At 36.5% G+C, this 26,862-nt stretch overlaps 2 protein-coding genes across 4 annotated transcripts; one reads left to right on the top strand and one right to left on the bottom strand.

Moving 5' to 3' along the window:
* Positions 1-1,363: 1,363 nt before the first annotated feature.
* Positions 1,364-9,582, bottom strand: LOC131327353 (protein ACCELERATED CELL DEATH 6-like). Its single transcript, XM_058360469.1, has 6 exons — positions 8,798-9,582; positions 7,244-7,432; positions 5,811-5,927; positions 5,177-5,197; positions 3,060-3,517; positions 1,364-1,968 (listed from the first exon to the last, which is right to left on the bottom strand). The coding sequence occupies exons 1-6, from the start codon at positions 9,321-9,323 to the stop codon at positions 1,372-1,374; spliced, it is 1,908 nt and encodes a 635-aa protein (XP_058216452.1). The 5' UTR covers positions 9,324-9,582; the 3' UTR covers positions 1,364-1,371.
* A 4,199-nt stretch (positions 9,583-13,781) lies between these two features.
* LOC131327352 (uncharacterized) lies at positions 13,782-22,645 on the top strand. 3 transcript variants are annotated; one of them, XM_058360466.1, is made up of 11 exons: positions 13,782-13,992; positions 14,120-14,189; positions 15,095-15,223; positions 15,318-15,381; positions 15,482-15,570; positions 16,742-16,830; positions 18,005-18,089; positions 19,301-19,357; positions 21,108-21,221; positions 21,647-21,717; positions 22,205-22,645. In XM_058360466.1, exons 1-11 carry the CDS (start codon positions 13,880-13,882, stop codon positions 22,623-22,625), a joined length of 1,302 nt encoding a protein of 433 aa, XP_058216449.1. In that variant the 5' UTR covers positions 13,782-13,879; the 3' UTR covers positions 22,626-22,645. The 3 variants fall into 3 exon arrangements, with proteins under 3 accessions (XP_058216449.1, XP_058216451.1, XP_058216450.1); XM_058360468.1 differs by lacking the exon at positions 16,742-16,830 and having other exon boundaries at positions 15,482-15,569; XM_058360467.1 differs by lacking the exon at positions 16,742-16,830 and having other exon boundaries at positions 13,802-13,992; positions 15,334-15,403; positions 15,482-15,569.
* The last annotated feature ends 4,217 nt before the right edge of the window (positions 22,646-26,862 follow it).

Below are 26,862 nucleotides of genomic sequence, written 5' to 3'. Positions count from 1 at the left end.
CTTCACACATCATCTGAGTAAAAAATAATAAGTGAAGCTGGGGAGCAATTGTAGGGAGGTATTCCCGAACAGGTGCAAAATGAGCCCGAGCATGGTCAACAAAGGGTCAACGCACTGTGGACCACTGATATGAGAAGTCAATGGTCCAGAGAGGTTGTACGATTCTCGGTACAATAACATGAGACGTTATTGGACCAGATACAAGGAAAGTGACATGTGATGCCACTGTTCAGATACATTGTTCGGCAAAAGAAAAGACAAACAGAAGGAGAGCTCCTTAGAAAGGATATGGTCCAAATTGTTTCCTTAGGACCAGTTACATGTGAAGTAACTGGTCCAGACCATTTGTTCGGCTATGAGACAGCCGAACAAGGAAAGAGGTCCTGTCAGATGATGAAATAGAGGGAACATTCTGGAAGAGTCCAGAAACAGTGGTACTCCGTTAAGGAATAAGATCCCGAGAATATAGGGTCTGAGAAAGATACCCAATGAGAATGGGATGTTCGGTCAGTAATGGAAAAGACTCCTAAAAGGACTCTTTTCCATAAATTGATAAAGGAAACGAGAGTCCTTGATATCCTGGGTTTCCTATACGAGCTGGGAATCCTATGGCAATAGGGATGCTTGGGCACCAAGCATCCGAATGTCTATATAAACAGAGCAAGCCTAGAGGTAAAAGGTACGCAATACACTGCAATCTTATTGCTTTCCTACTGATAATTAGGGTTTGATCATTAGTACGAAATACTAACAAAGGCATCGGAGGGCCTTTGCCACGAGAGGCAAAGGTGCGCTCACTCCTTGTCTGTTTTGCAGGATAAGGGTTTCTCTGACGAATCAGGGTTACGTTCAAGAGCCACGTGGAGCCGCTGCATTCCAGTGCTGTTCAAAGCACTACTTGAATTTATCCACCTACATTCAGCAAATTCAGTTTGTATCTCGACTATTTCAATTTGTTCTGTAGTTGTATTTTGTTTCGATTATTTAATTGTTACATTATCAATGAAATTGTTCTCTAGATTTTCTATATATGCCGAATTTTTCCCAACAATTTCCACTGTGTTTGCTCATACATGCTTAATTTATAATCTGACAAACATTGCTATTACAATCCAACCAAACACCAAGAACGTACAGCAAGATCGAAGAAATAACAAGGAATTGTAGTGCAAAGTAGAGGGTAATAGGCGGTTTTTGTTTCTTTTGGGTTGATATCGATCTCACCAGGCTTTTGGTCTTGGAGTGGCATATGATTGTCCGAAAGTTTGGGTGCCAACCTAATAAGGATACCAGTTACCGTAGGTGGTGAGGCCGTTTCTTCTTGTTTCTATTGGTCTTTGTAAACATTTCATTCAAGGACTATAATAAAATTTATCTTCTGCGATTCAAAAGAAAGAGGTAATAGATGGTTAAGAATGTTGCGTCTACGTATACAAGGATCAGTATTACGGCGACCAAGATTAGGTATCTATGGTATGCAACGTGGGGAGTGAAATAAAGCTGATCAAGGCGGTAGACTTGCAGAGATGATAGGGCAGTGAATACCATGGAAAGAAACATGGAATTCATAGCAAAAAAGAGCCTCAGCGGCAGGTCCAGATAGAAGTCTCTGCTGCGGAACGGACATGACTGAATCGAAAACATGGTCGAGAAGGCAACGAAAGAGGCTACAAGACCACAGGATACGAGGAAGAAGTAAGTGCGCATCTCTTCCGTGAGGAAGACGGGGCGACCGTATAAAGGATCTTCCTTGTCTTGACGGTAACCTCCCGGCGGGGTTAAAAGTGCGGCATAGTTGATGGTTCCGATCAGAGTAGTAATCAGCATTAGGCCATTGTTCATGTATTTCACTGCTTTCTCAGCTTTCTCTCGTGTTTCCGAATGTTCATTCATGAATGCTTCTGCTGCCGTCTTCCCGTCAGAGTTTTGAAGATACCCTAAATGTGGGGGAGAGTCGTAACTCACCTGCTGCATGTGGAATTTCCAAAAAAGAAAAAAAAAACATGAGTATACGTATATAGACATCAGCAATGGTCAGGGCCAGCCCTTAGGTGAAGCCCGAAAAATTAGGCCTCATTTTTCATATAACACATTAATATATTAGTTATTAGTTATTCCGAGCTCTAGCACAAGTAGAGTTCTAGGTTTGTGCATTGTCCTTCAACTTTGAGGTCTTTGTTTGGAACCCTAGGAGGCCCATCTCGCCTATAATTTTTTTCCGGACTATCTATAATTTTTTGAAAATAAATTTTTTACACTGTCAGTATAAACATTTGTTTCCTTTAAATCAATTATATTGCGTCATGTCGCCATGTTCTATTGATTGAGACTACTGTTTTACAACGTGGCGCGATGTAAAGAATTTATTCTCTAATTTTTTCCGCACAACTTTGAGGCGTTGTGCTTTAGTTGTTGTACTAAGGTTTAAATCTTTTGCACATGATAAATGTTTTGATAAGTTTTCTTTTTTAAATGTTACTCAAGACTAAGGCTCGGTTTGGTTATTTCTTTTATTTTTTATTTTTAATAACTATTTCACAAAGAAAACACTTTTGTCTATATAAAAGCAAAATAATTACTTTGATCTCAATACAGTTTGAGGGAAAAAAAGGTTTAAAATAATTAATTCCCTTATTATTAAAAATAATATTCTTACAATTAAAGTTAATAAATATTAGTTAGAGAAAACATATGAGAGGTATGTTTGATTCATTTTTTTTTCTAATGGTATAAAAAATTTAAAATTTTATTTTAGTTAAATTACGAAGCTAAAATAGTATGTTTAATCTTTTTACGTTATATTAGACTCCCACATTGAATTTTTTTGTAACAAAAATGTAAGGCCTCATTTTTAGAATTCGCTTTAGGCCTCCAAAATATCATGGCCGGCCCTGGGCCAATGGTCGAATGGGAGCATAATACACCATATAAATAAAAAAATTAACTCCCTCAAACTCATAGGTTTCATTCCCACTGTTCTCTCTTTTTGAATCAATGATCCAAAAAGAGAGACACACAGAGAGAGAGTAAGAAATAGAACCATAATGATGCTCACGTACCTTAAACCAACAAACACCCCACATCATCTGGTACAAATGTCCACGTTGAACTAATGTGGAACTTGGAGTGCCCAATTTGGCAGCAAGATGTAATATGGTGTTTCCATGCTTATCAACATCTCCCACCAACATTCCATCCTTCATGAGCTCTACTTTCTTCTTTAACAAGTTGTACATATTCCAATTTTTCTGCTCAACCGCGATGCGCAATATGTTCTCTTCTTCGTCATTATTATTATTATTCTTGTCAAAGCTATACGCAGCCTCCGGAAATTTTCTTAAAATCTCATTTACCAACTCAATGATGCCCCTCTTCGTGGCTTCAACAATTGGGCTCCCCATGTGATTTTCTAAGTAACGACTCCATTCTCTCTCTTCTTTTACCAGCCTTTGCCCCAGCTCAAGTGCAAATGCATGTTTTTGCTTCTCATCATAGATTCTTTTAGTACGTCCGCAAGCTTAATTTGAAAAAAGGAACAAGTTCATGAATTACAATGTAGAAAGATATGAAATTAAACCAATCCTCTAAATTGTATCATACGCACAAGCGGACAATAATGCCTACGACTCTACGGAGGCCGGCCCACGAACTAATTATATGTGGAGCGAAACTTGCGAGGTTGAAGTTAAAGTGTTTGGCTCGATTTTAGCATCTCTGAAAATCCCGCCCGGGCAAAAATCAATCCTGCTCGGGCGGCCCAGACACCCTGAAATCAGTCCCGGGCAGAAATTAATTCCGCCCAGGTCGGATTATGCGCGACTGATTAGTATTTAAACCATTTTTAACCCAATTAGATTTCCTTTTGGTAGGCAACTCGTCTTTGGCTATAAACAGTACTAGGGGTGTACACGGTCCGGATTGATCCGGTTCTCTAGAAAACCAGTTACCGGATCATTTCAAACGGTTCTAGAAAATTGGAAACCAGAACCTAACCAATATATGCATGGAACCTAACTAGAACCAAACTGCAAGACCGGTCCGGTTTTGGTCCGGTTCCGGTTCTATCCAACCGCAAGACCGGTTCGGTTTTGGTCCGGTTCCGGTTCTATCTAATAAGCATCCAAACACTTATTTACAAAAATATGAACTCATAAAATTAAAGAAATAGGAAGATAATTTGCTGAAATAGGAAAGGAAGGAAAAAAAATAAAAACTTTCCTAACAAATGAGATTTCATCTCTAAATAAATTAAGTTTAGCAAGAAAAAGATTAACCTACCAAATTCAAATACATATTTAATTACACACATATGTATTTCTATATTTATCTTAGTTTTAAACGGTCCAGTTCGGTTCTAACCACTGTTCATTAATTGAGAACCAGTAACCAAACCAAAATTAACGGTTCTTACTTTTTTAGAACCATAACCTGACCGTAGAACCGCAGAACCGGACCAAATAGGACGGTTCGGTCCGGATCTGACCGGTTTTACGGTTCGAGCGGTTTTCTTGAACACCCCTAATAAACACTTGTTATATGGCCTCTTTATTAGTGCAATAGCAAATATTGCGGTTTTGGTTTAGGATTTGAGAGACCTTGCCTTTGTTTTTGGCTTTGGTACGATTTGGGTGGAAGGGTTTTTGCATAACTTCAACTTCTTCTTTGTAGCTCTTTGAGCATCTTTTTGCCTTTTATTTTAGTGGAAGTCATTGATTGACTGTCCTAGGTTTACATCCTAAAGTAAACCGAACCACGTAAATTTGCGTGTCTCTCTTTTTTGCTTGATTTCTCTCACCTTCTCTCACGTTTGATTTGACTATTTTGATTTGCTTTGTACATCTATTTTTATTCTTCGATTCGGTATTCATAATTACCGTCTGTTTATTGGGCTTCCGATAACAGAAGTTATGGTGCAGTTTTGATGTGGTCAACCTTTAGTTTGAAAATTTAAAAAAATTGCCTTGGTGGTTTTCATAATTAATATTAATATATTTATTATGACCTGTTTCTTCAAAATCGGAAAGAAACCTGCTATTTTATATCGAAGTAGTAAAAGATTGCTAAAATCGATCTCAAATATTTTTGGAGTAAAAAAAAAACTTTTACTACAGTGCTTGATCGTAGTGAATGAGTATTAAGAGTGCTTATAAAAAAAAATTGAGTAAGAGTGACCCACCTCTAAAGACGGTTCTGAATCCTACAGTAAGAAAATAATGCCACTAATTACTAAATTAGCTGAAAGAAAATACTATTACAGGCAAAGAATATCAAATAAACAGGGAGGAAAACCCCAGATGGGTCATTTGGCATAATAAGCCATATGGCTTCTTTTTTTAAATTTTTTTTTATATTTGCTAGTTTTTCGTCAATTTTTTGAGAATTATTGTTTCTTTATAATGAGAGAAATCTAAAAAGTAAAAAATTACGATCGAAATTCAATTTTTTTGAATAAGGACGAAAAATTAGCTTATCGACTTATTTTTGTCTTTATTAAATGGTTTGGATCGTAATTTTTTACTTTTTAGATTCCTCTCGTCATAAAGAAGCAATAATCCGCAAAAAATTGACGAAAAACTAACAAATACGGAAAAAATTTAAATAAAAACAAAAAATAGTTATTTGGCTTATTTTGCCAAAACCGTTGCAGCAAAGTAAGGAAGGTTTTAGAGTAATTTTTCAATCCACATGGGGAGGTCTGTGTATTGTTCAAAAACCTGAGGAGAGGTCATTGAACAATACCCCAAAATATTTTTTCGTGCACTTGTAAGACCCCAGATGTATGTTATAGGCAAAACAATTAAAAATCAAACCTGCGACTATTGATGTCCGAAGCCATTTTAGCTTTGAGATATTAACTCGTTTGTGCTGTTGATTTTCGACATCAGTGCCACATTTCGTCGACTGATACTCCGTCGTGGGGATAAAACCTGCTTATTAATGAACACACACATTCTCTTTTCATGAATAAGTTATAAAATGAAAACAAATGACAAAGATGAAAAAGAAAAAGAAATACACATGATGCGACAAGAGGCATACTGAATGACGTGGAATTTGTGAATGGACTTGGGAATTTGGAGGTCTTCCGAGACAACCGGAAAATATACTTCCGTGGTTCATCGTATCCAGACATTGCAGCTAAAAGGTCCAAACTAAAGGAGTGATGCTACAGTCACCGCACCAAAAATGTGGTGGCCGGCTACCGCACGAATGATCCGAGCTGTTCAATAATTTAAAAAGAAAAACTATGTGGGCCACGTGAAACATCAGCTCGATCCGATATGTGTAGGTGCTCGGATCAAGCTTCCCATCTTTGGAAAATCGAAAAAAATGGAAAGAATGGTTTTCTGGTGTTCAGAAATATGAGAAACTTGATCCGAGCACCTACACATATTGGATCGAGCTGATGTTTCGCGATGCCCACTCATTTTTTTTTTTAAATTATTGAACGACTCGGATCATTTGTGCAGAGTCTGGAATGGACCCCATACAGCGTGCGATGGCTGTAGACTTTCTAAAACTAAAGCTTATGGCTGGTAACTTCGCCAATGATGAGAGGTTATGGCAGTAGTTTATTAGTAATTCCTAGCATCAACTTAAGAGTCTCTCTATTTGGCTATAAATTGGTCAATCTTGTTCCAGAGTTCTTCACCAATTTCGTATTTCATACACCAAAGTTCCAAGTTTCGTCTTTTGTGTGAGAGAGAGGCAAATGCAAATTTTGCTCGCCAATGTGGCTCACAGTGGTGTTCTGTGGATAGTGGTCTTAACCGAATAAATCCTAAGAAACAGACGCCGGTTCAATCTCGACACCCTTCGGTACACGACAAATCTATTCTAAAGATATTGTGTGTACACAGGCTTCGGTTCGCATTTCTGTATCGATTTTGTATGTCATTTCGTTTACATTTTATATACTTTTCCTCCATCTAACCTGTATCTTTCAGTTTGTACATAATAGAATTGTTTTCTGGATTTGCCGATTACTTTGTAAATTTTCCCAACGGTAAAAGTCATACTAACTCCTCCTCATATTGGTTATCGTTTTTCAAAAATCATGTCCCTTTTTTTTCTTTTGACTTTTTGCACCAATTTAAGGATCGCGATGAGTACTTTAAATTAGTGCAAGAAAAAATCGAAACACAAACGCAGGAAAGTATGATTACATTTTTTTTCATCTGGAACATGACACAATTTTCAAAGAAAGGCCAATAAAGTGGGACTGAGAGAGAGTAGCACTTACAATATATGAGAACTGTAAGAAGATGCACCGAAAGGACCAGAGAGCCGGCCATATAATTGTGTGGAGAATAAAAAGATCCACTTCTGAATGACTTCGATTTTTTAGCCAGCAGATACAATGCAGTTCTTCCTTCTTTATCATGATTCTGAGCAAGTTGGGGGAATAACTCCAATATTCTCATAGCAAGACCTAGTTGTAGTTGACATGCAAGTGATTTATGCTTAGATAATTTAACTCATTATAACTAACTTGTTTGAAGCAATATCTTTAGTACTTAGACTTCGTTCTACTAAAGTTTTTATTTTATAAGTACTTATTTTTCATTTTACGAGACAGGTCATTTTCCTACAATGCATCACCTTCAATTCAAAAAATAAGTAATTATTTGTCTTAACGGAACGGGGCCTAGTATATTTATTTTACTCTTTCCCTAATATATTGATTATTTATTTTCTTAAAGTAATTTTATCCTTATTCGGACAAAAATACAGAATGCATGTTTCTGAAGAATTTTATATTTAATAACATTAATTTAAACTTCTCAATTGGTTCGAAAATTCAAAATTAAAAAATTATGTGTTTAATATTCTGGTCTAATTAATTACTTAGTTTTTTTAAGTGAACAAAAATATGAGACCGTGGGATTTTTTTTCTTAGCAGCACGCTGTTAAAAATTTAACTTTAATGTCTCTCTTTTTGTTTTTCTTAGAGTAACTCAAACCCATCTCTAAAACTCAAAAATAGAGAATGGATATAACATATTAAAAGGAAATTTTGTAATTTATTCTTTCTATTTACATTTTATGAGAGAATCTCGGAGGAATCAATTGTACTTTTTAGAGATTTGGATCTCCAAATTGCCTTTGGCTCTCCAAAAGTGGAGACTCTACTCCCATTTTGGAGATAAAATTTCTAAAAAGTACGATGCGTTCCTCCTAGATTCTCTCATAAAGTGCAAAAAATGAAAATAAATTACAAAATCTCCCTCCAATAAGTCACATCTATTCTCCATTTTGGAATTTTAGAGATGGGTTGGAGTTGCTCTTATGAGCATGCTGAGCTCAGGCTCTAGCTCAGTTGACATTTTCTGGTTCTCCCCTTTATGGAAGGCCAGGGTTCGATATCCGTCATGTGCCGTTTGACATTTCAAGACTATAGGACTATAAACCTCACGTGGATTAACCTACTAACTCTCCTACAATCTTGCAAAAACCAAAAAACTCAGGTAAATAAAATTTTAAGGGTAATTTACAATCATCATTCCCCTAGTTGCAGTTGACATGCAAGTGAAATTAAAGGACCAAACAATATAATAACTGGTATTAAGGAGCAAAATTGGGAATTAATTGAACCTGGCTAGGGAGGGACGATAGTGAAAGTTAACTCAAAATAAATTTAAAGAAAGAAAAGGAGAAAGGAGCAAAAAAACAAAAAGAAATAATAATTAATTGTTGCATTGTGCTGCTCTAGGATCCTTTTCCACATATAGTGATTCGGGATCCTACGCATTTGGTGTAGAAGGCCTCTAGAGCACTACGAGGGAAACATACGTACCATAATGTTCCCCCACGACCGCAGCCTGAAGAACGTCGGAATTGTCGGTACCTCTGGTCATGATCTCCCAATCGCAATCGACCTTTGCGATTAGATGGTTGAAAACATCCTCGTGTCCGCCAGCCGCAGCAACGTAAACAGGCGTCTCTCCTGAGTTATTGCGTTCCCGAACCAATGATTCTTGTTTCCGCAACAGGGTTTCGACCACGCTTGCGCGACCGAACCTCGCAGCTTCGTGCAATGGCGTGTTGCCCTTGTTGTTTCTCCCAAACAGATCTTCGTTTTTCACTATGCTGCTGCTGTTGCTGTTCTTGTCATCCACGAGTTTCTGGATCACGAATGCGTTCCCGAACATGGCCAGAAAATGGAGGATTGTGTTGCCTGCCGTGTCTAGCGGTGCCGCACCTTGTTGTATCCAGAACTCGCGGATGGTTGCAAACGAGGACGACGACCGCGGTTTGCAATCTGACGCTGCTCCGAAAGCAGCAGAGCGGCTGATTACTGAAATGGGGGTGGAATATTCCATCTTTGAATCCTCAAAGAGACAGAAATTAAAAGCTACTATTATATGTGAGGTAGTTGACACATGAGAGAACCGAAATGAGGCTTTCGTATTTATAGCTTCATAAGGTTTTTGGCTTTCGTATTTATAGCTTCATAAGGTTTACTGCCTTGAGGAAAAAAAGAAAAACAGAGAGAAGGAATTCTCTTTACGTACGGAGAAAGCAAAGAGAAAACACATGGGAAGGACAAGGAGTTCTCTTTATCTTTATGCGCGGTAAAAGCAGAGAAAAAGATCGAGAGGGAGAGAATTAAGAATAGGAGGCGGCTTTTCTGCAGTTTAGGCATGGACTACACCCCATATAGTCTGGAAGCGGGGGCTCTGCTGTGCCATGAGGCACAGCACCCCCTACCCACTCCCTCAAACACCCCCAAACGGTATCGTTTGGGATTAAAAAAAATTTTAAGTTCTCAATTTGCAATTTTAAAGAGCAAAAACTTGATTATGAAAGCTTTAGAGATAAAATTTAATTATGCCTCTTTAGAATAATATGATCAGAATAATAAGATCTTCGCATTGGTTCAAACTGATTGAAAATTGGAGCAGTAAATTTTTTAACTATATTTTTTAATATATAAACGGTCTAAAAAATTAAGTGCTCTAATTTTTAATTTATTGAACAAGTGTGAAAATCTTATTATTCTGATTATATTATTCTAAAAAGACATAATTAACTTTTGTCTTTAAAGCTCTAATAATCACGTTTTTGCTCCACAAGAATCTAAATAAAGAGCAGATGCTTAATTATGAGAGTTCTAGAGACAAAAGTTAATTACGATCCTTTAGAATTATACGTTCAGAATAATAAGATCTTCGCACTTGTTCAAACAGATTAAAAATTGAAGCAATTAATTTTTTAGACCGTTTATATATTAAAAAATATGATTAAAAAATTTACTGTTCCAATTTTCAATCAGTTTGAACCAGTGTGAAGATCTTATTATTCTGATCATATTATTCTAAAGAGGCATAATTAATTTTATCTCTAAGGCTCTCATAATCACGTTTCTGCTCTTTAGGATTGCAAATTGAAAGCTTAAGATTTTTTTTAGTCCCAAACGGGGTGTTTGAGGGTGTGGGTAGGGGGTGCTGTGCCATGAGGCACAGCAGAGCCCCCGCTTCCATATAGTCTGGCCATTTTTAACCCGTTTTGGAGTCACTTTGATGATTCAAGCCGTTCATATCATAGAATTTGTCAAGTAGAATATCCAGATAAAAGGCCAAGTAGCCGGATACCAACTAGCTATCATCTATATTCTGAAAATTTGTGCTGTGTTTGGATGCGTTTTCGATAAATTTTGTAGGGTTATGAATAGAGAGAAAAATAAGAGTAATGATTGAAAGTAGAGGTAATAATTGGAGAGAGATAGAGAGAGACATGAGAGTAATGATTGGAGATAGAGGTGAGTAATGATTGAAAATAGGAGTAATGAATGTTTTTTGAGTTGAGATTTTTTTTTTCAAAACACAATTTAAACAAAGCATTGAGTTTTCAAGTTTCAATCCAGAGTGCGCTCATTTTTTTCAGAATGTATGTGCTCTTATTGAATACTAGTATCGATCATTTCGATATTTTACGTGCCTATTCTACTTGACAAGCCCTATGATATAGACGATTTGGATCATTGAAATAACTCCGGAATGGGTTCGACAATGACAAGACTGCATGGGATGCAGTCCATGCCTTAAAAGGAAGAAAAGCCAACCCCATAAGAATATAGCTAATGTTAGTGTTCCACGAAAAGAACCAATAACCAACAAAGAAAAAGGTAACAATAAACAACAAAGCAACAGGTAACAAGTGCCACGAATGTTTTGTCTGGAAATTAGAAGCCAACCCCATAAGAATATAGTGAATGCTGGTGTTCCAAGTAAAGCACAATGAACAACAAAGAAAAAGGTAACAAGTGTCAAATCGAATGTTTTGTCTGGAAATTAGAAGCCAACCCCATAAGAATATAGTGAATGCCGGTGTTCCAAGTAACAGAAAGTCTACAGTTCCCGATCGGAATCTCGACTCTTCGCCGGGCACGCTCCGGCCATCGGACGGCCGATCCGAGCCGTCCAAAAATTCTAAAAAAAAAACCTAGTGGGCTGACGTGAGAATAAATGGCATCCGATGTGTGTAAGTGGCCGATCCAAGCACTCCATTTTTGGCTGATCCAAACACTTCATTTTTGGCCGATCCAAACACAAAAATGGAGTGCTTGGATCGGCCACTTACACATGTCAGATGCCGTTTATTCTCGCGAAGGCCCACTCGGTTTTTTTTTTTAGAATTTTTGGACGCCTCGGATCGGCCTTCCGGTGGCCGGAACGTTCCCGTGGGACGTCGGGATTCCAATCGGGATTTCCCAATCGGGAAGTGTAGACTTGCTCTCCAGGTAAAGCACAATGAACAACAAAGAAAAAGGTAACAAGTGTCAAATCAAATGTTTTAGGTGGAAACAATCGTGCCACCGCATAAGGCCACCACACAGTTAGTGGGGCTGACTCCGGATCTTTCAAAAATTTCACAGTTTTGCCTTTATGGATTCAAAAAATATATCTATTAATATTCGTTAGAGTTGATTAATTTTTTGTGCAATATAAATCTTATTTGATAAATCTCGATGAAATATTTTAGGTGCAAAAAAATTTAAGAAAAAATAGTTATGGAGACATGGAGTTTAATAGCATCTCCAACCCATCACCTCCAAAACTTCAAAATAGAGAATAAATGTGATATATTGATGAGAGATTTTGTGATTTATGTCGTCATTTCTTCACTTTTTGTACTATTGAGAGAATTTTGGAGGGACCATCGTCCTTTTCAGAAATTTGGGTCCCTTCAAAATTCTCCAAAACAGTAGAAAAAGTGAAGAAAAAAAGAAATAAATCATAAAATATTCTTTCAATATGTTATATCCATTCTGTATTTTGGAGTTTTGAAGATTGGGTTGGAGATGCTCCTTAAATCTCGCACTCTGGGAGTGCAACTTGGGGAAATTTACTTGTGTTGGGACTTGCATAAACATGTCCGTGCACTGGAACTAGCAGCAAAAGGGAAAGTTATCACTGTTTAGCTTACGAAGCAAAGGAAAATGGCTGTGGGAGTAAGGTGCTGTGTCCGGCCTTCCTTTTATTTGTGTTTGGTGTTTCTGTAATGTTTCTTTCAGAGTAAAAAGATGCATTAACCAAGTTCCTCGATCTCGTTGATTTCCCTCTTTGTTTCACTATCCTCGTGGGAGAAGAAAATGTGGCCTGTCACAATCCTATTTGATGATTTGAGGGGCCATTTATTTTGAAAGTCTTCATGTGTAAATCCGTCAAGTAAAATATGGTTAATCAGACATATGTACCCATCTCAAGAAATACGTCTTCAATACTTAACAACCTTTTGAGGTTAGGTCGCAAAAAATGAAAATCTTTTGTGAATTTCCTAATTTTGGGTGGATGTAGCCTGCCTTTAATTAGATTGAAGAGGAAAATAGTTGAATTGTGTGCGCAAGTTGACCCAAATATCCTAGATCGTCGAACTCGGGACCGTCGAACCCAAAAAAAAAAAGTCCTAATGAAGTCTTTAATTAAATGAACCCCAAAGTGTTGGCAGAGTGGACTTGAGAAAACAATAAGTACTTAACCATGAGGTCTCATGTTCGAATACCACGAAGGCTAATCAACTTAACCATGAGGTCGCATGTTTTGAATACCACGGAGGCCAACCATTCCAAACTTTCAGTGCCACGGAATTAGTCGGCATACGCGTTAGCTGATCTGGATATCCGGTTATTAAAAAAATCCTTTATCATTAGTTGTTTCCACTAATAAGATGTCACGTTATTTCTACTAATTAGTATGAACAATTTGATAAAATGTCAAAAGATGTTGTGGAAACATGGCCCAGGTTTACTACTTCAGTATGAAATTAAAGGTTGTTCGGGTTAATAAGCCAAGTGGCTTGTTTTTTTTGTCTTTAATTTTTTTTTTGCATTTGTTAGTTTTTCGTCAATTTTTTTTAAGATTATTGCTTCGTCATGATGAGAAGAATCTAAAAAAAGTAAAAAATTACTTTTTGATCAAAACCCAAATTTTTTGAATAAAGACAAAAATAAGCTAATTTTTTTATTTTTATTCAAAAAAATTGAATTTCAATTAAATTTTTTACTTTTTAAATTCATTTCATTATGACGAAATAATAATCCCAAACAAATGACAAAAAACTAACAAATAAAAAAAAATTACTGGAGTATATAAGAATTAGAAAATAAATCAGTTGACTTACTAAAGGCGAAGAGCTCTTTAGGCCCCGTTCCAAAAATCTTCTTAAAAAATAGCAGCTTATTTCATATTTTTAAACTCAAAAATAAAATAAATAAAAAATAATTTTTTAATTTTTTTTCATCATATAAAAGATCTATCGAGATCTTTTAGTCCTACTTCTATGCTCTAGTTTGCACTTTACAGCGGATAAAAAAAAAAGTTTGCACTTTGCAGTTTACACCATCAGTCAGGTCGCTGCAAGTGTGAGGAACACGGCCATGGCCATGGTGGCGGCGGAGGGAGAGCTCGATCTCGGGGTTCCGTCGTGTCTCCGCTTGGTCTCCGCCTTCCTCGCCATGGAACCAGCCCACGTATTGATCTCCTTGGCTCGGTAATCTCCTAACCTCATCCACTTTAAGTGATCCCCCAAACCCAGATAGGAAAATTACCACAGCCCATTATTCTTGTTCTAATCTAGTATGAGGTAAAAACAAGTCTGTTTGTGAATGGAACCCTAGGGACTGTGGTGGAGGTTCGATCACGGATAGGGTACAGAGATTCATTTGGGACCACTGCATTAGCAAAGCTGTAAGTCCGCTCCAACAATCCCCTGCTATTTAATTTTACGAAATAGGCATGTATCTGAATTTTGTAGCTTTTTCTTGGTTTTTTGTATTTTGATGTCAAGCGGTAGGAGAAGTAGAGTAAAAAATTACAATAAGGGGATGCTGCATCAACCATGTCATGTTGCCAACAACTAAACTAAGTTCAGTACATGAAGACGGCCAACGAACAACCCGTACGGACAGAGGTGTCAAACGGGCCAGCCGGCCAGGCCGGCCCAGCCCATTTAGCTGTGTGCCGTGCTGTGCCGGTCCGGTCTGTTTACTTAATTGTGTCTTGGCCGTGCACCCATCTCCAACCGAGTTTCGTCAGGGAAAAAAAATTGTGTAACAGCTAACAACTTAGTATTTGTTGTGACATGCCCCGTGCCCAGCCCACTTGCATGTCGTGCCCTGCCCGGCCACCTCTTTGTCATGCCTGTACCCGACCCGTCTAACACCTCTACATTCGGAGAGGAGATAAACTAACAATAAAAGACTCCTATAGAGGAGAACTAAGAATCACTTCTTGCCTTTGGCAAAATTTGACCCATTGAGCTCTCGGTAAAAAGTGTACAAGGATGGCCAACTAAATTAGCCCTATCTAATTAGCTACTTAGCTTTCATTGGTTTTTTAGCCGGGAAAGTAGAGGAACCTTATATGAAATAGCTTTGTAATCCTATGCCATGTGGGTTGTGGTTCACTCAAAAGTTCCTCTGTCTCATACAGACCATACTTTTTTGTTGTAGCAGTCAAGTGGACCATCTCTGCCTGTTAGCTTTGTGAATGACTAGAAATGAGATTCTGCAACTTTTTTTGGGCCAATTGATAGAATCATAGAAGAGAACTTTTACATGTTGAGCTTTGGCTTGGTTTTGCTACCAATGCAGGACGGAAATTTCCATGTACCATACTTGAAAAGTGTTCTGAAGAAGATTATTGTCGAGGTTGAATCCCATGGTTTTGAAGTCTTGGATGAATTGTATGAACGGATAGCCTTTTACATGACTTCAGTGAAGGTAGTGTTTATGGATATAAGGTCTGCCATGTGATGATCAGTTCCCTTTTTTCTTACTTCTTTGGATATTGTTTAGAATATAATTTACGTGACAGGCTGATGATTCTGCGGAAGAAAACTCAAGGATCTTCAAGTGCATTTCGTTTCTCTTTCCTGACGGTAGGATGTTTATTTTTGGGGGGTAATGGAATGCCTGTTTATTTGTGTTTCAAACTTTTATGTGGATCCGTTTCTTCTTAATTATTTTTGTTATCTGTAGATTGTTATGAGCTTCCAAGCTGCCCCAAAGCAAGGAAGCTGGTGGTTACACTGCATTGTTCACTTAACATGCTTGAAGGTGACACTGGGTATGAACTATTGCTGGTTTCATTTTGATGCAAACTTTACAACATCAAATTGGTAGCTATTCTTAATTGCTTTCTTAAGCTGGAACATGCCATTTGAGTTATTTTATCATGTCAAATGATTTGTAATAGTGTAGGTTTTCATTGTGTTATGTGATTCCTAGGATTTTCCTTCGTATTTTTCTGTCTATAAACTGTAATGACGGGAAGATGTCATGGTCTGGAGCTATAATAGTACTGTCCAATCCTAGCACGGTGGCATGTGTTTGAAAAGATGGGGAGCAAACTCTCCACACAAAAATTGGGGACGAGGGTAGGGCTGTCGACATTCTATCCTCTCAGACTTATCATACTGTAATCAGCCCATCATCACTGCATTCTTTCGCAATGGAATATGAGCATGAACACCTCAAAATGTATTTCACAAATAGGGAATATTGAAACCAGACATAATAGTCTGTTCACTCTTGGATAATTAGTTCCTTATATCTTAATAGTCTGTTCACTCTTGGATAATTAGTTGCTTATATCTTACTGCTGAATTCGACTACCAGGGCATACCATTGAGGATTTATTTGTGGATACCCCTTCTGTTGGAAACATATGACATGTAGTTTTATAGTGTTGACTGTCTAAAGAGCTTCTTCTAGTGGAATACCATACTGCGGATGATTCTCTGTGTGGACAATCTAATGGTACTCACTGTTAAGATGTACGCTTTAATTGTTGTCTATTAAGAAATCAAGATTGTGTAATTTTTAGTCTCTTTGCTTTTCTCTTTTCTTATCTACCTCCTTTAATATGTCGCTACACAGAATTAGGGATCGTTCACTTTCTCACATGTTAGGGGAATGGCATGTAGCCATTTGAACTTTTAGATAGAGCAAAGGGAGTTGGAGGAAAGGTATCTGGCAATAGTACGCAACAATAAGCCAATTAGTGGTACATTTTGTGTGATCTGTGATTCAATAAGATCTCGCAAGTGGAGTGGTAATTTACAGGTACAAAACCCCAAAAATCAGTTCTGGTGCTTATGCAAAGTCAAGTATTTAGTAGTCTGCTTGGATATGGCTGGGAAGCCTGTGCATAGTACGCCCAGTTGGTTCCCATTAATGGTAGAATCAGTTGTGGAAATTAACATGTAGAAGTTACCTGTTTCGTGTACTGGAAACTGGAGACGAAGGGAATGGCCTGGTGATGAACACTTCCTAACCAGCCTAGAAGCACGGTTGCTACCCGGCTTTGTTGCTACCTTAAGTCTCAGGCATGCAACCATTTTCTGACGTCTATCTTAGAGATATTACGGAATTGTGCATATATTTTTGTTTGATAAATGTTCAACTTTACTTGGCTCTAGGGAATGTTTCTTGCTCTTGGTTTTGTGTTAGCAATGAAATTTCTACTCCTAATATCTCACCATAAACTCAGTAAGGTAGCTGAAGTGCTTGTTTTAGGGCTTGGCTGGACGGTTGATCAAAAGACAATTTCTCAGTTATACGCTTGAAGAATGATTAAAGAATGACTTTGACGATTACTGTGAATGGACCATCTTGTCGTCCTAATTTTATGTCTTGAGCAAGGTTATGAATCTCGTATCGTACCGGCCCGGTACATATTGGTATTGTCCAAATTCAATACTCTACACCTCTAATTTCGTTCCGGCTTAAATACCGGCCGGTACCGGAGATACTGGTCAGTACCGCCCAATACCAGACTGTACCGGACTACTTTTAAAATTATTTTTCCTTCAAGTATCGAACAATACGGGTTGGTACCGGTCAAACTGGACGATACCAGACAAATACCGGATGGCACCGGACAAATACCGGACTACTTTTTATATTTATATTTAATAATGTGTATATTATCCTTTAAATTCTTTTATGTGGGAAAATAACACTAATAGCGATAAATCGAAAACGGTACCCAGTATCTCACTGGTACGTACGTACCAGTAGGAAAACCGGTACGGTATTCAGAACCTTGGTCTTGAGATCTCCTTGAAATAAACATTGGCACTATTGTGTTGACCTGGGTTGTGGGTGCTATTGACCAAAAGGAATAAAATGGTTGTTTGCCAAACAAAAATAAGAGGTAGTCTTAAGAATCATCCTTTCCTATTGTGATAAAGAAGGGAAGAAAGGAATTGTCTCCAAGGTTGATTCGAATGAGGCAAACTATATGTGTTTGGGACGTGACTTCATTTTCATTGAACTTGGTGGTCTATTTTGACCTCAATATACAACTTGGACCTTCAAAGACGTTTCTTTCCTCGGTATAAATCATGCTTGGGCAGGAAATTATTGAATACTTCTGAGGTCTGTTTCTGTGCATATATGTACAGTACAATTATTGAATACTTGGTAGTCTATTTTCAATTGAATTCTCTTGGAAACTTAAGTTCCACATTATAATTTTTGGTGGGTTGGGTTTTGTAGGTGTTCGGTTTGGCCTTCAAGTCTTCTGTTATCAGAATTCATACTTTCCTGCCCGGAAATTTTCTCCAATAAATCTTGTTTTGAGGTGAGCTATATATTACATTACCAATTATCATGACAACAATGTGTTCTAGCTTGAGATATTCATGACCTACCTAGTTAGTGTCTTTGTCTTGAGTACCACCACATCACTAGTGCTATTTCTGGGCCCTATGCGAGCTTGTGAAAGGTGTCCCTATGTATTTTTCTTAAAGGGTTCGAAAAGACAAAATCAACTTCAGCATATTAGAAGGATTACAGAAATGAAAGTTTATTTGTTGCTTACATTTAACTGATACAGTTTATAACTGGTACAAAATGTTCGACCTAAATAATTTTGGTAATCTTATTAAATAATATGTCTCATAAACATGGTTTTTTGAATTCTGTGTAACGTTTGTACTTTTAATCAGACAGTTGGGAAAAGTGCTTGTAAGGTGATTCGAACCAAACGGTTGATGGTCAAGTACCACTTCTAAACGATTGAGTCAAGCTGGGTATTGAAGCTGGAATATCAAAGTACTTTTATTTAGCCATTTAGGTCCTAGTTTAGAGTAAAAATCTGCAGTCGCCTTTTTTAATTCTCTAGTTAATTTTTTAATTTCATCAATTCTGGGTGTGTCTTCTACTGAGGAATCATAAGATTAAAAATATAGATCATATTTGCAAAATTAAGCTATAAGTTCAAACTTAAGACAAAAGGTAACTTTTCCCAAACATCTGAGTCTTTAGTATTTAGGTTCTCTTTTATTCCATTCATTTAAACAACTATGCCCAAAAAAAAACCTAAAAGACTTTATCGCAAGCGGGACTTCCATATAAAGATACTTAAGTGAAAAATACTTCAAGGAAAAACCACTAGCATGGTGACTCAAACCATGTACCGATGGATAAGGGTCACATATGTTGGCCGCTTAACCAAATCTTTCTGAGTATTAAAGACCACCTTTTGAGACTTATGTACATTATAGCTGACTGGGAGCTGTAACTTTTTACTTGAAATTTTGATGCCCAGGGCTGGTGTGAGACTATCATAAATATCTTTCTTCAACAAACTGCACAAATGTACGTCTAGCCACTGTGTTACCATTTCTAGGCCATTGATCGCTCATTTTCAGTAATTTCACGGTTTATCTTTTTGTTCTTGGCAGTATTCTTAGTAGCTTCTGTGCTTATTAAATCTCTCTCTCTCTCTCTCTCTCTCTCTCTCTCTCTCTCTCTCTCTCTCTCTCTCTCTCTTGCATGTTTAAAAAACAGGTTGGTTCAGGTGTTGGTTTGGTCGGCATATGTCTTGCCCACGTAAAAGCCTCCAAGGTAGGTCACCGTTTCTTACTCTGTCTGATTTCACATCGACCTATGGATGTACAATGAATTTTTGTCTTTGTAAAACATTCATATATTACTGATAATCCATTAAATTAGACAATTGGCGTACATCGCAATAGTGGATGTGGTGTGAACTGTGAATGTAAACATTATCTTGTGGTCTATTAAAATTATCCAACCAAAGTGATGCATGTGACAAACATCTTTTCGATCAGAAACGTACTTTAAAGCTTGTGAAACACTAAAGATCTACCGACAAGCATTGGCGGAGCTACTATGGGGCCTGGGCCCCCCCACCTTTTTTTTTTTTTTTTTTTGTGCTTTAGGGTACATATCTTTTTTGTTTTCAATGTAAGGGCTTAAATGTGCACCTTGATTATTTTCCTCCTCGGTTAGATCGAGGATCGGCCATCCTGGCTAGGGAATTCACAAGAAATCCCTCTTGCGGATTGACCCAAATTCATATTTACCTTCTTGTATTTCTGGGCTATCTTTCTTATTCACATAAGTTTTACATTTCATGTATATCAATTAATTATTGAGGAAGCTTTCAACACCAACATTTTATTGGTCGACAAGGGAAAGTTTTGAATACCAACTTTTTGCATTCAGGAATCATAAATGTTGGCTTCATTCTTTCATAGTAATACGATATCTCTAAGAATTAACAAATGCTAGTCCATAGTCCAATTTCTTTTTATTTTGAGCACCCTAAATTATGTAAGTGAGATCGTGCGGTAATGACAGTTTTCAAATGATATGATTGCAACAATATTTGAGATTAATTCTTCAATTTATCAAAACCGTTCAACAAAAATCTGTATAACTGGATTTAGTCTTGAAAATTCTCCGAACAAAAATCCCTTTCATAGGTCGGCCCCCTCCAATTTCATTTTCTGGCTCCGCCACTGCCGACTAGAAAGTACTCCGTATGACTTCTTGAGGCTATTGCATGCCTGCATGGTTAGTTTCTTGTGTCCTTGTTGCAAACTTTCAGGTATCATAGGGATGTGGGTTACCTCTTTATAAAAAATGCATGTAACGTATGAACTCTTTTTGGATTTGTGTAGACATTGGGAATCTGCACGCTTTTTAAACCCTACTGAATCAGAGGACTATTATATTAAAGTTCGATCAGCTACATGATTTTTTCATCTCCAATCAGCTTTATCTAGAGCTTACTGTCTAAAATCCTCTCGAGCCTTACCATCTAGAATCCTTGAGAATAATCTACGTTCTAATTTCAACCCGCTGTTTTTGGGCTTCTTGTTGTCTTTTCAATGCCTTACTGTGTGGATCAAACCATATACATTGGGTATGGTGAAATATTTTGGTCTTTGTCACAAGGGCATAGGTTAGATTTACTCTTCATCGTTGTCTTTGATTGTGCACCTCTTGTGATCATGCTCATTTCTTGTTTTTTCTTTTATTCTTTGACCATTCATTCGCTTTAATATCCTTATCTTGGCTAAACTTGTTTTTGAACATTACATCTTAATTATCCACTGTTCTGAATTATAAAACATGGCTGGCAATTTGTTTTCTTTCTTAATTTCCTTGTGATTCGGTAAGTATCCTAGGATGCCTCGGTGGAATCCTTAGACCTGCAAATAATTTTTGTCACTCGGTCATAGCAGCAACCTCTCATTGAATCTTACGAAGCCCCTATCTTTCGTTGAAACATGGTAAATGAATTTTGTTCTTGTGGTAACCTGTCGGAATGATGCATTTGGTTCAGGTCATGTTAAGTGATGGTGACCTTTCAAGTTTAGAAAATATGAAGCTTAATTTGGGGTTAAACCAGCTGAGCACCGGAGTAGATACTTTAGAAAGAAGTGACGATCCAAATTTGGTATGTTCTTTGTTAATTTTGCTACTGATTTTATTGTTTAAATTGGCGAGTGTATGTGTTTTCTGCAGGTGTTGGTGAGGATTATTTTCCGCAAGAAATTTCGAGGAACATTCAGCAGTCCAACCATCTAAGTTAGTCTATTTGGGAGGAACCCAAAATTACATGTTACCACGCCTCCTGCTGCCCCTCTTTCTTGCACACTACATGTTATTTGTTTTGTTGTTCAAGTGCATTCACCCACTGTCCAATTTCATGACCTGTTGACATTTCTTCAAAAAGTTGGCAAAGATTATCTTAAGAGTCTTTTAAGTTTTGAGTTGCTTTAAATGCGGATCTGTTTCATGAAACATTTCTCTTGTTTAAAGAATTTCAAAAGCCCTGTATGCAGATGCATAGTCAAAGCTGACTAAAGCTTCTAATTACAGGTAACATGTGTTCATCTGCCTTGGGAATCTGCCACAGGATGTGAGCTTCAAGACTGCATGCCCGATATAATGCAAGTACTTTTCTCTTTTAGTTATTTTGTCTTTGAAGACTTCTTAAATTCTGTTCCCTTATATTTAAGGTTCTTTTCTGACCATTACGAGGCAGTTAATATTTTACTTCTTTTTAACAAGCTTAATGGATGAGGGTATCAAACAAAAAGAAATGCAGCATTTAGGGTGTATGAGTAGAACCTAATTCGAAACACCGTACAAATTAACTAAAACCGGAGGCTAAATTGAATGAATAAACCTGTAACCTAAAAAGAATTAAAAGTTGGTGGGGGTAGTATGTGGTTTATTATAGTGATGATTCCCAGGCCATGAAACTTCGGATGAGTGAAGGGTGGGGTAAAGCACCTGTCTCGGCATCAGTTTTAGGTTCATCTTGTACATATATCCAATTCGTAAACAATATTGAGATTTGAGAACAAAGAAGTAGATTTCATGAGTCAGGTGTTTCTTATTTGTTACTAAGTTGTTCTATTTTCCCTGTAACAGTTTGGGTGCAGATGTAATTTATGATCCACTGTGCCTTCCTCATCTTGTTAAAGTTCTTGCCTTTCTCTTGAGCCGTGGAAAATCACTCTCTCATCTCTGCAACAGAAGCTGCAATAGCATTCTATCGCGTAGAGTACAAATCAATAGTGCTACGAGTAGCAGTGGCTCTGATAATCTGGACAAAGCAATGGATGATGGTCTGAATGTTGAATATGCATCCAAGAAAGGTCCCCTGGCTTTTATTGCTTCTGTCATACGCAATGTTGATACGTTCGACCGCTTTCGTGCATTAGCAGATGAGGCAAACCTCAGTGTTGAGGATGTGACTGAGAAATTTGTGCTGTTTAATTTGCTTCCCTACCTGCAGTCTTACCCTCGATCAAGTGTACGATTGTTTACTCTTACCCATTTATCAAACTAACTCAACATTTTTTTTTGAAACTGGGTGTTCGTTTAAGATTGCGCATATACCATTGTATTGCAGACGCTATAGCCCCAAGTATAATTGTGTAAGTAGACCTTTGTGCAGACAATACATGGAGATATAACTGCGGGAGCAGGAGGAATGAAAGGAGTTCTGAAAACTGAACCTAATTCTTCCAAATATATTCTCGCCAGGATTGCTTGATGAAATTTTAGATACTATTGCCTAGATGGTTGGTTTAGACCATCAATAGACCGTTGCAAACTTTGTGTTCATCATTTGATTGATTGATTAAAATTGGATTACCAAAAGTTATCACATCACCTTTTGATTATTCATTTAAGGGATTGTCAACTTAATTTCAAATGCAAGATTCACGTTAAATTACACATTCTCAAGTGGCCTACTTTGAAGCTAAATATCATTCTCCATAAATGATTTTTAACGAGGTGTTTACATGAGTACAATCTTTCAAGGGTAATGAACAACTTTCAATCTTAGACACACCCCTAAATACTTATGGGGTTGATTAAAATCTTACTCCAATGTTAACAAAAATTCTTTTTTTCAAATTCATTTTTCCTAGAGCAAATTTCACTGACCGCCCTTGAGGTATCTGACAAAAACAGGAACCTCCTTGAGGTTTCTAAAATCTCACTGATCTCCCTTGCTTTTCAAAATATTTTAAAGATTCCCCCAATCTGTTAAATCAGCTCAAACGGTGTGAACTTCAAAGAAGAAAAAGACTTAAATGCCCTTTATGTTCTTCCTCTCTTCCTTCCCTTATCTGTCTTCTTTTTTCTCCTTTTGTCTCTATTTTACATAGCTGCCCCAACCTTTCCACAAATTCCACCCAATTTTACTCCCCAATTTCAATTTCAAACCTATATTTAATTCCCTGTTCATTCGATTTTGCTTTTCCTGTCCTTAATAATCCTCGATTACCCAACTCCAATACAAATCAGTTGAAATTGCTAATGGGTTGGACTTATGTACAACTTTTTGTACGAGTAATTAATGGATCAGCTTTCAATTAATGGTCCACCTTTGTACTCTGTTCTTCTTTTTACTATCATGGACGACGTGGAGCACCTATGCTTTTCATCTTAATTAGTGATTATTGAATAATTTACTCGAATGAGTAGGATTTTACAATTAACACAGTTCCAAAACTCCCCAAATTTTGACCCATACCATAATTAGACCAAAAGAGAAGCATACACACATTCTCCCCAGTCTTCTTTTCTTTACATATCAATGCGTGTGACTATATATGTAGATTAGCAGATATTCTGTGTGTTTTTCCGATAAGGGTGTGTGTAGATAGATATTGTAATTTTGTGATGTGTTCCACTAACTAAAATATTTATTTATTTTTCAAATAAATACGTATTTTTAAAATTAAAGGTAATGTATTGTGAGAGAATAACATGTGTCGTAAAGCAAAAAATAAGTACTTAAAAAATAAGAATCTTAGCAGAAGGGGTCTTTGATTAGCAATTATGTGTAAATATTGATATGTACGTAGATGTATGTATATCTTCCGAATTAACAAAAATAAAAGTATACGTATGTATACTGTAATCAAGTTTAAAGTGAATATAATATTTATATTTGTTTTTATGTTTAAAAACGAATAAAGGCTTGATTCAATTCTCTTGGGATTTTTAAATTAAAGCCGTTGAGGTATTTTTTATGATTCGAATCACTCATATTTTAAATTTCCATTTTCATCTTTTGTGTGAAAAATAAAATCAAGTTGTTTGGATACCAATAAGTGTATAATCCATAACTATAAAATGACACTATTTACGCAACCGATGGTGGCTTGTACCACTCTCCCCTCAATTTAGCTCCACCCCTGATCTTGCATAGGTCTACCAATCAGGTAAATACATTTCAAGAAGAAAAGGTGAATACATTTCAAAATGAGAATCTCTCTTCATCTCTCTCTCCATTCATAGCTGTAGACATCAGTAGATAGATTTTTTTTTTTTGAAAAAAATTAAAAATAGATAAACAGGCAACTGTAGTTTTTCTTCCATTGGGAATGAGTTTTTTTTTTTGTTTTTGTTTTTGTGGTTTAGTTCTAGAGGGGAAAAAAATTAAAGTAGAGCATGTTAATTTAATTTTAGGAAGGTTAATTTTTTAAAACTAGCCTCTAATTTAGAGCCGGTGTAATGGGAAGTTGTGGAAGAGTAGTTGTAGACTTGTAGTGTCTTTACCCAAAATATTTACTTTACCAAAATGAAAAAGAGTAGTAGTGGTGCGTGTTATCTGGTACTGGTTGCAAGGGTAGTTTGGGTATAAAAAGTTACAAAATATGCTGACATCACAATTTCTGGGTTACAACTTACCGGCCAAATCACAGATGGGGGAATCCATATAATACTTTGAAAAGCAAGGGAGGTCAGTGATATTTCAGAAACCTCAAGGGAGGTTCCTGTTTTTGTCAGATACCTCAGGGGTGGTCAGTGAAATTTGCCCACATTAATGCAAAATCTCCAAGTCACTTGTAAGCTCAAATCTGTCAGAGTTGACAAAACTCAATTCAATCAAAAGAAACCCTATACGGTTAACTTTCTAAAGAAGAAAATTTATCTTCGTTAGATTCCCATTTAAATACCAAACATCAGAAAATAATTTGAATTTTGGATCTTCATTTCCCTCGTACAAATGCCTTTTTCAGTTGGATTTGATTCAAGAGTTGTGTTATGCGCACATACAATGAGGCAACCCTTTTGCGGGGCCCACCTTGGGTTTTGCAAAAATGATCCAAACGGCTCATTTTGTTAAAATATTTTTTTATAAGTTTTTGAAAAAAATAAAATGATCTGAACGTCTCATTTTTTGTCAAAATAATTTTTTAAGAGTTTTTGAAAAAAAAAATCAGCTCAATCTGTATCGGTAAGGGCTTTTTTGGATTTCGTAGGGAAAACCACTCAGATTCGTCCTACAAATTTAAAAAAAGCCCTCACAGATATCCGATTGAAATAATATTTTACGGTAACCCATAAAAAAATTTAAAGAAAAATGAGTGGTTTATATCATCTTTACCGGATCCAAAGTAGGCCCACAAAAAGATCTACGCAACATCTGTGCTTCACAGACTTTCTGTTGATACAATAGAGTACCTTGATGAAAATCTTTCGTCATCTTGGGAAATTTGACACAAATGACCACCACACTGCTCCACTAATTAGTAATTAGGCAAATGTTCTGATAAATCTTAATATAATAATGATTGTGTTGAATTCGGCATTAAACTTAGTAGCTCTGAATTCATCGCAACAATGATCTTTGGTTTTTATTGTTTTGATTCGAAGATAAAAATAATAATTAAATCATGAAAATAACATTCGTAAATAATGATAAGATAACATCGTAAGAGCATCTCCAACCAAGCTTTCATTTCTTCAAATCTTCAAAATAAAAATCTGTAGCACTACAAACAGGCTTTATTTGCCTTCTTTAGATAGAGAGTCCTCCATAATTTGAAAAATGTTCTCCATACATATTTACAAAGTAAATGACGCATAATTTTTAACATTATGATATAAAATTAGTACTTCTGAAAAGATATTAAAAATATCTTTAAAATATAACCCATTATTTGGTAAATGCTAGAAAATCGATATTTCGAATTTTAGAAAGAAAATAAGATACGATTAACTTTTGACTTTTGAGCGTGTTATTCAAAAAATGAAAACAAAAACAAAGAAATGTGGTTGGAGATCGAGAGAATACTAACATTTTTATTCACTTTTTGTATATAGAATGATATATTGATCATTTCGTAATGAAGAATTTGATTGGAGTTGCTCGGAGATTTAACGGATCTCCTTTTTAAAATTGTGTTGATGGTAGTAGCACATTAAAGAAAAACTTAATCATTAATTTCATATGAAAGTACACAGAGACCCTTAATATTTAAAATCGCCCAGACAAACTCCCTCAATTATATAAAATAAAAAAATAGGCTAACTACGTAATAAAGAGAAATAACGAATCTACCTCTTAAAAATTGCTCACACTGCCCCCTCGTCTATAAAAATTGTCCACACTTACTCTTTCATCTTAACGGTTTTTTTGACAGAAAAATTGTTAATTGGTTAACGACTTAACGGTCATAGTTGAGGAGGTCTGTATGAACAATTTTAAATATTAGAAAGTCCCATAGAAAAAAAGTGATAATAGTTGAGGAGGTCTGTATGAACAATTTTAAATATTAGAA

Source organism: Rhododendron vialii, chromosome 5a (genome assembly GCF_030253575.1).
Source record: "Rhododendron vialii isolate Sample 1 chromosome 5a, ASM3025357v1".
Lineage (NCBI taxonomy): Eukaryota > Viridiplantae > Streptophyta > Magnoliopsida > Ericales > Ericaceae > Rhododendron > Rhododendron vialii.
The sequence above is the reverse complement of the archived record's forward strand: the minus strand, read 5'-3'. Positions and strand labels throughout refer to the sequence as shown.

Coding starts and splice junctions, on each gene's coding strand:
- LOC131327353 (XM_058360469.1), bottom strand. CDS start 9,323: ATGGAATATTCCACCCCCATTTCAGTAATCAGCCGCTCTGCTGCTTTC. Junction 3,518..5,176: donor ATTCAGAACCGTCTTTAGAG/GTGGGTCACTCT, acceptor TTTCAAATTAAG/CTTGCGGACGTACTAAAAGA. Junction 1,969..3,059: donor GGGGTGTTTGTTGGTTTAAG/GTACGTGAGCAT, acceptor TTCCACATGCAG/CAGGTGAGTTACGACTCTCC.
- LOC131327352 (XM_058360466.1), top strand. CDS start 13,880: ATGGCCATGGTGGCGGCGGAGGGAGAGCTCGATCTCGGGGTTCCGTCG. Junction 14,190..15,094: donor ACCACTGCATTAGCAAAGCT/GTAAGTCCGCTC, acceptor CTACCAATGCAG/GACGGAAATTTCCATGTACC. Junction 21,222..21,646: donor GAAGTGACGATCCAAATTTG/GTATGTTCTTTG, acceptor TTCTAATTACAG/GTAACATGTGTTCATCTGCC.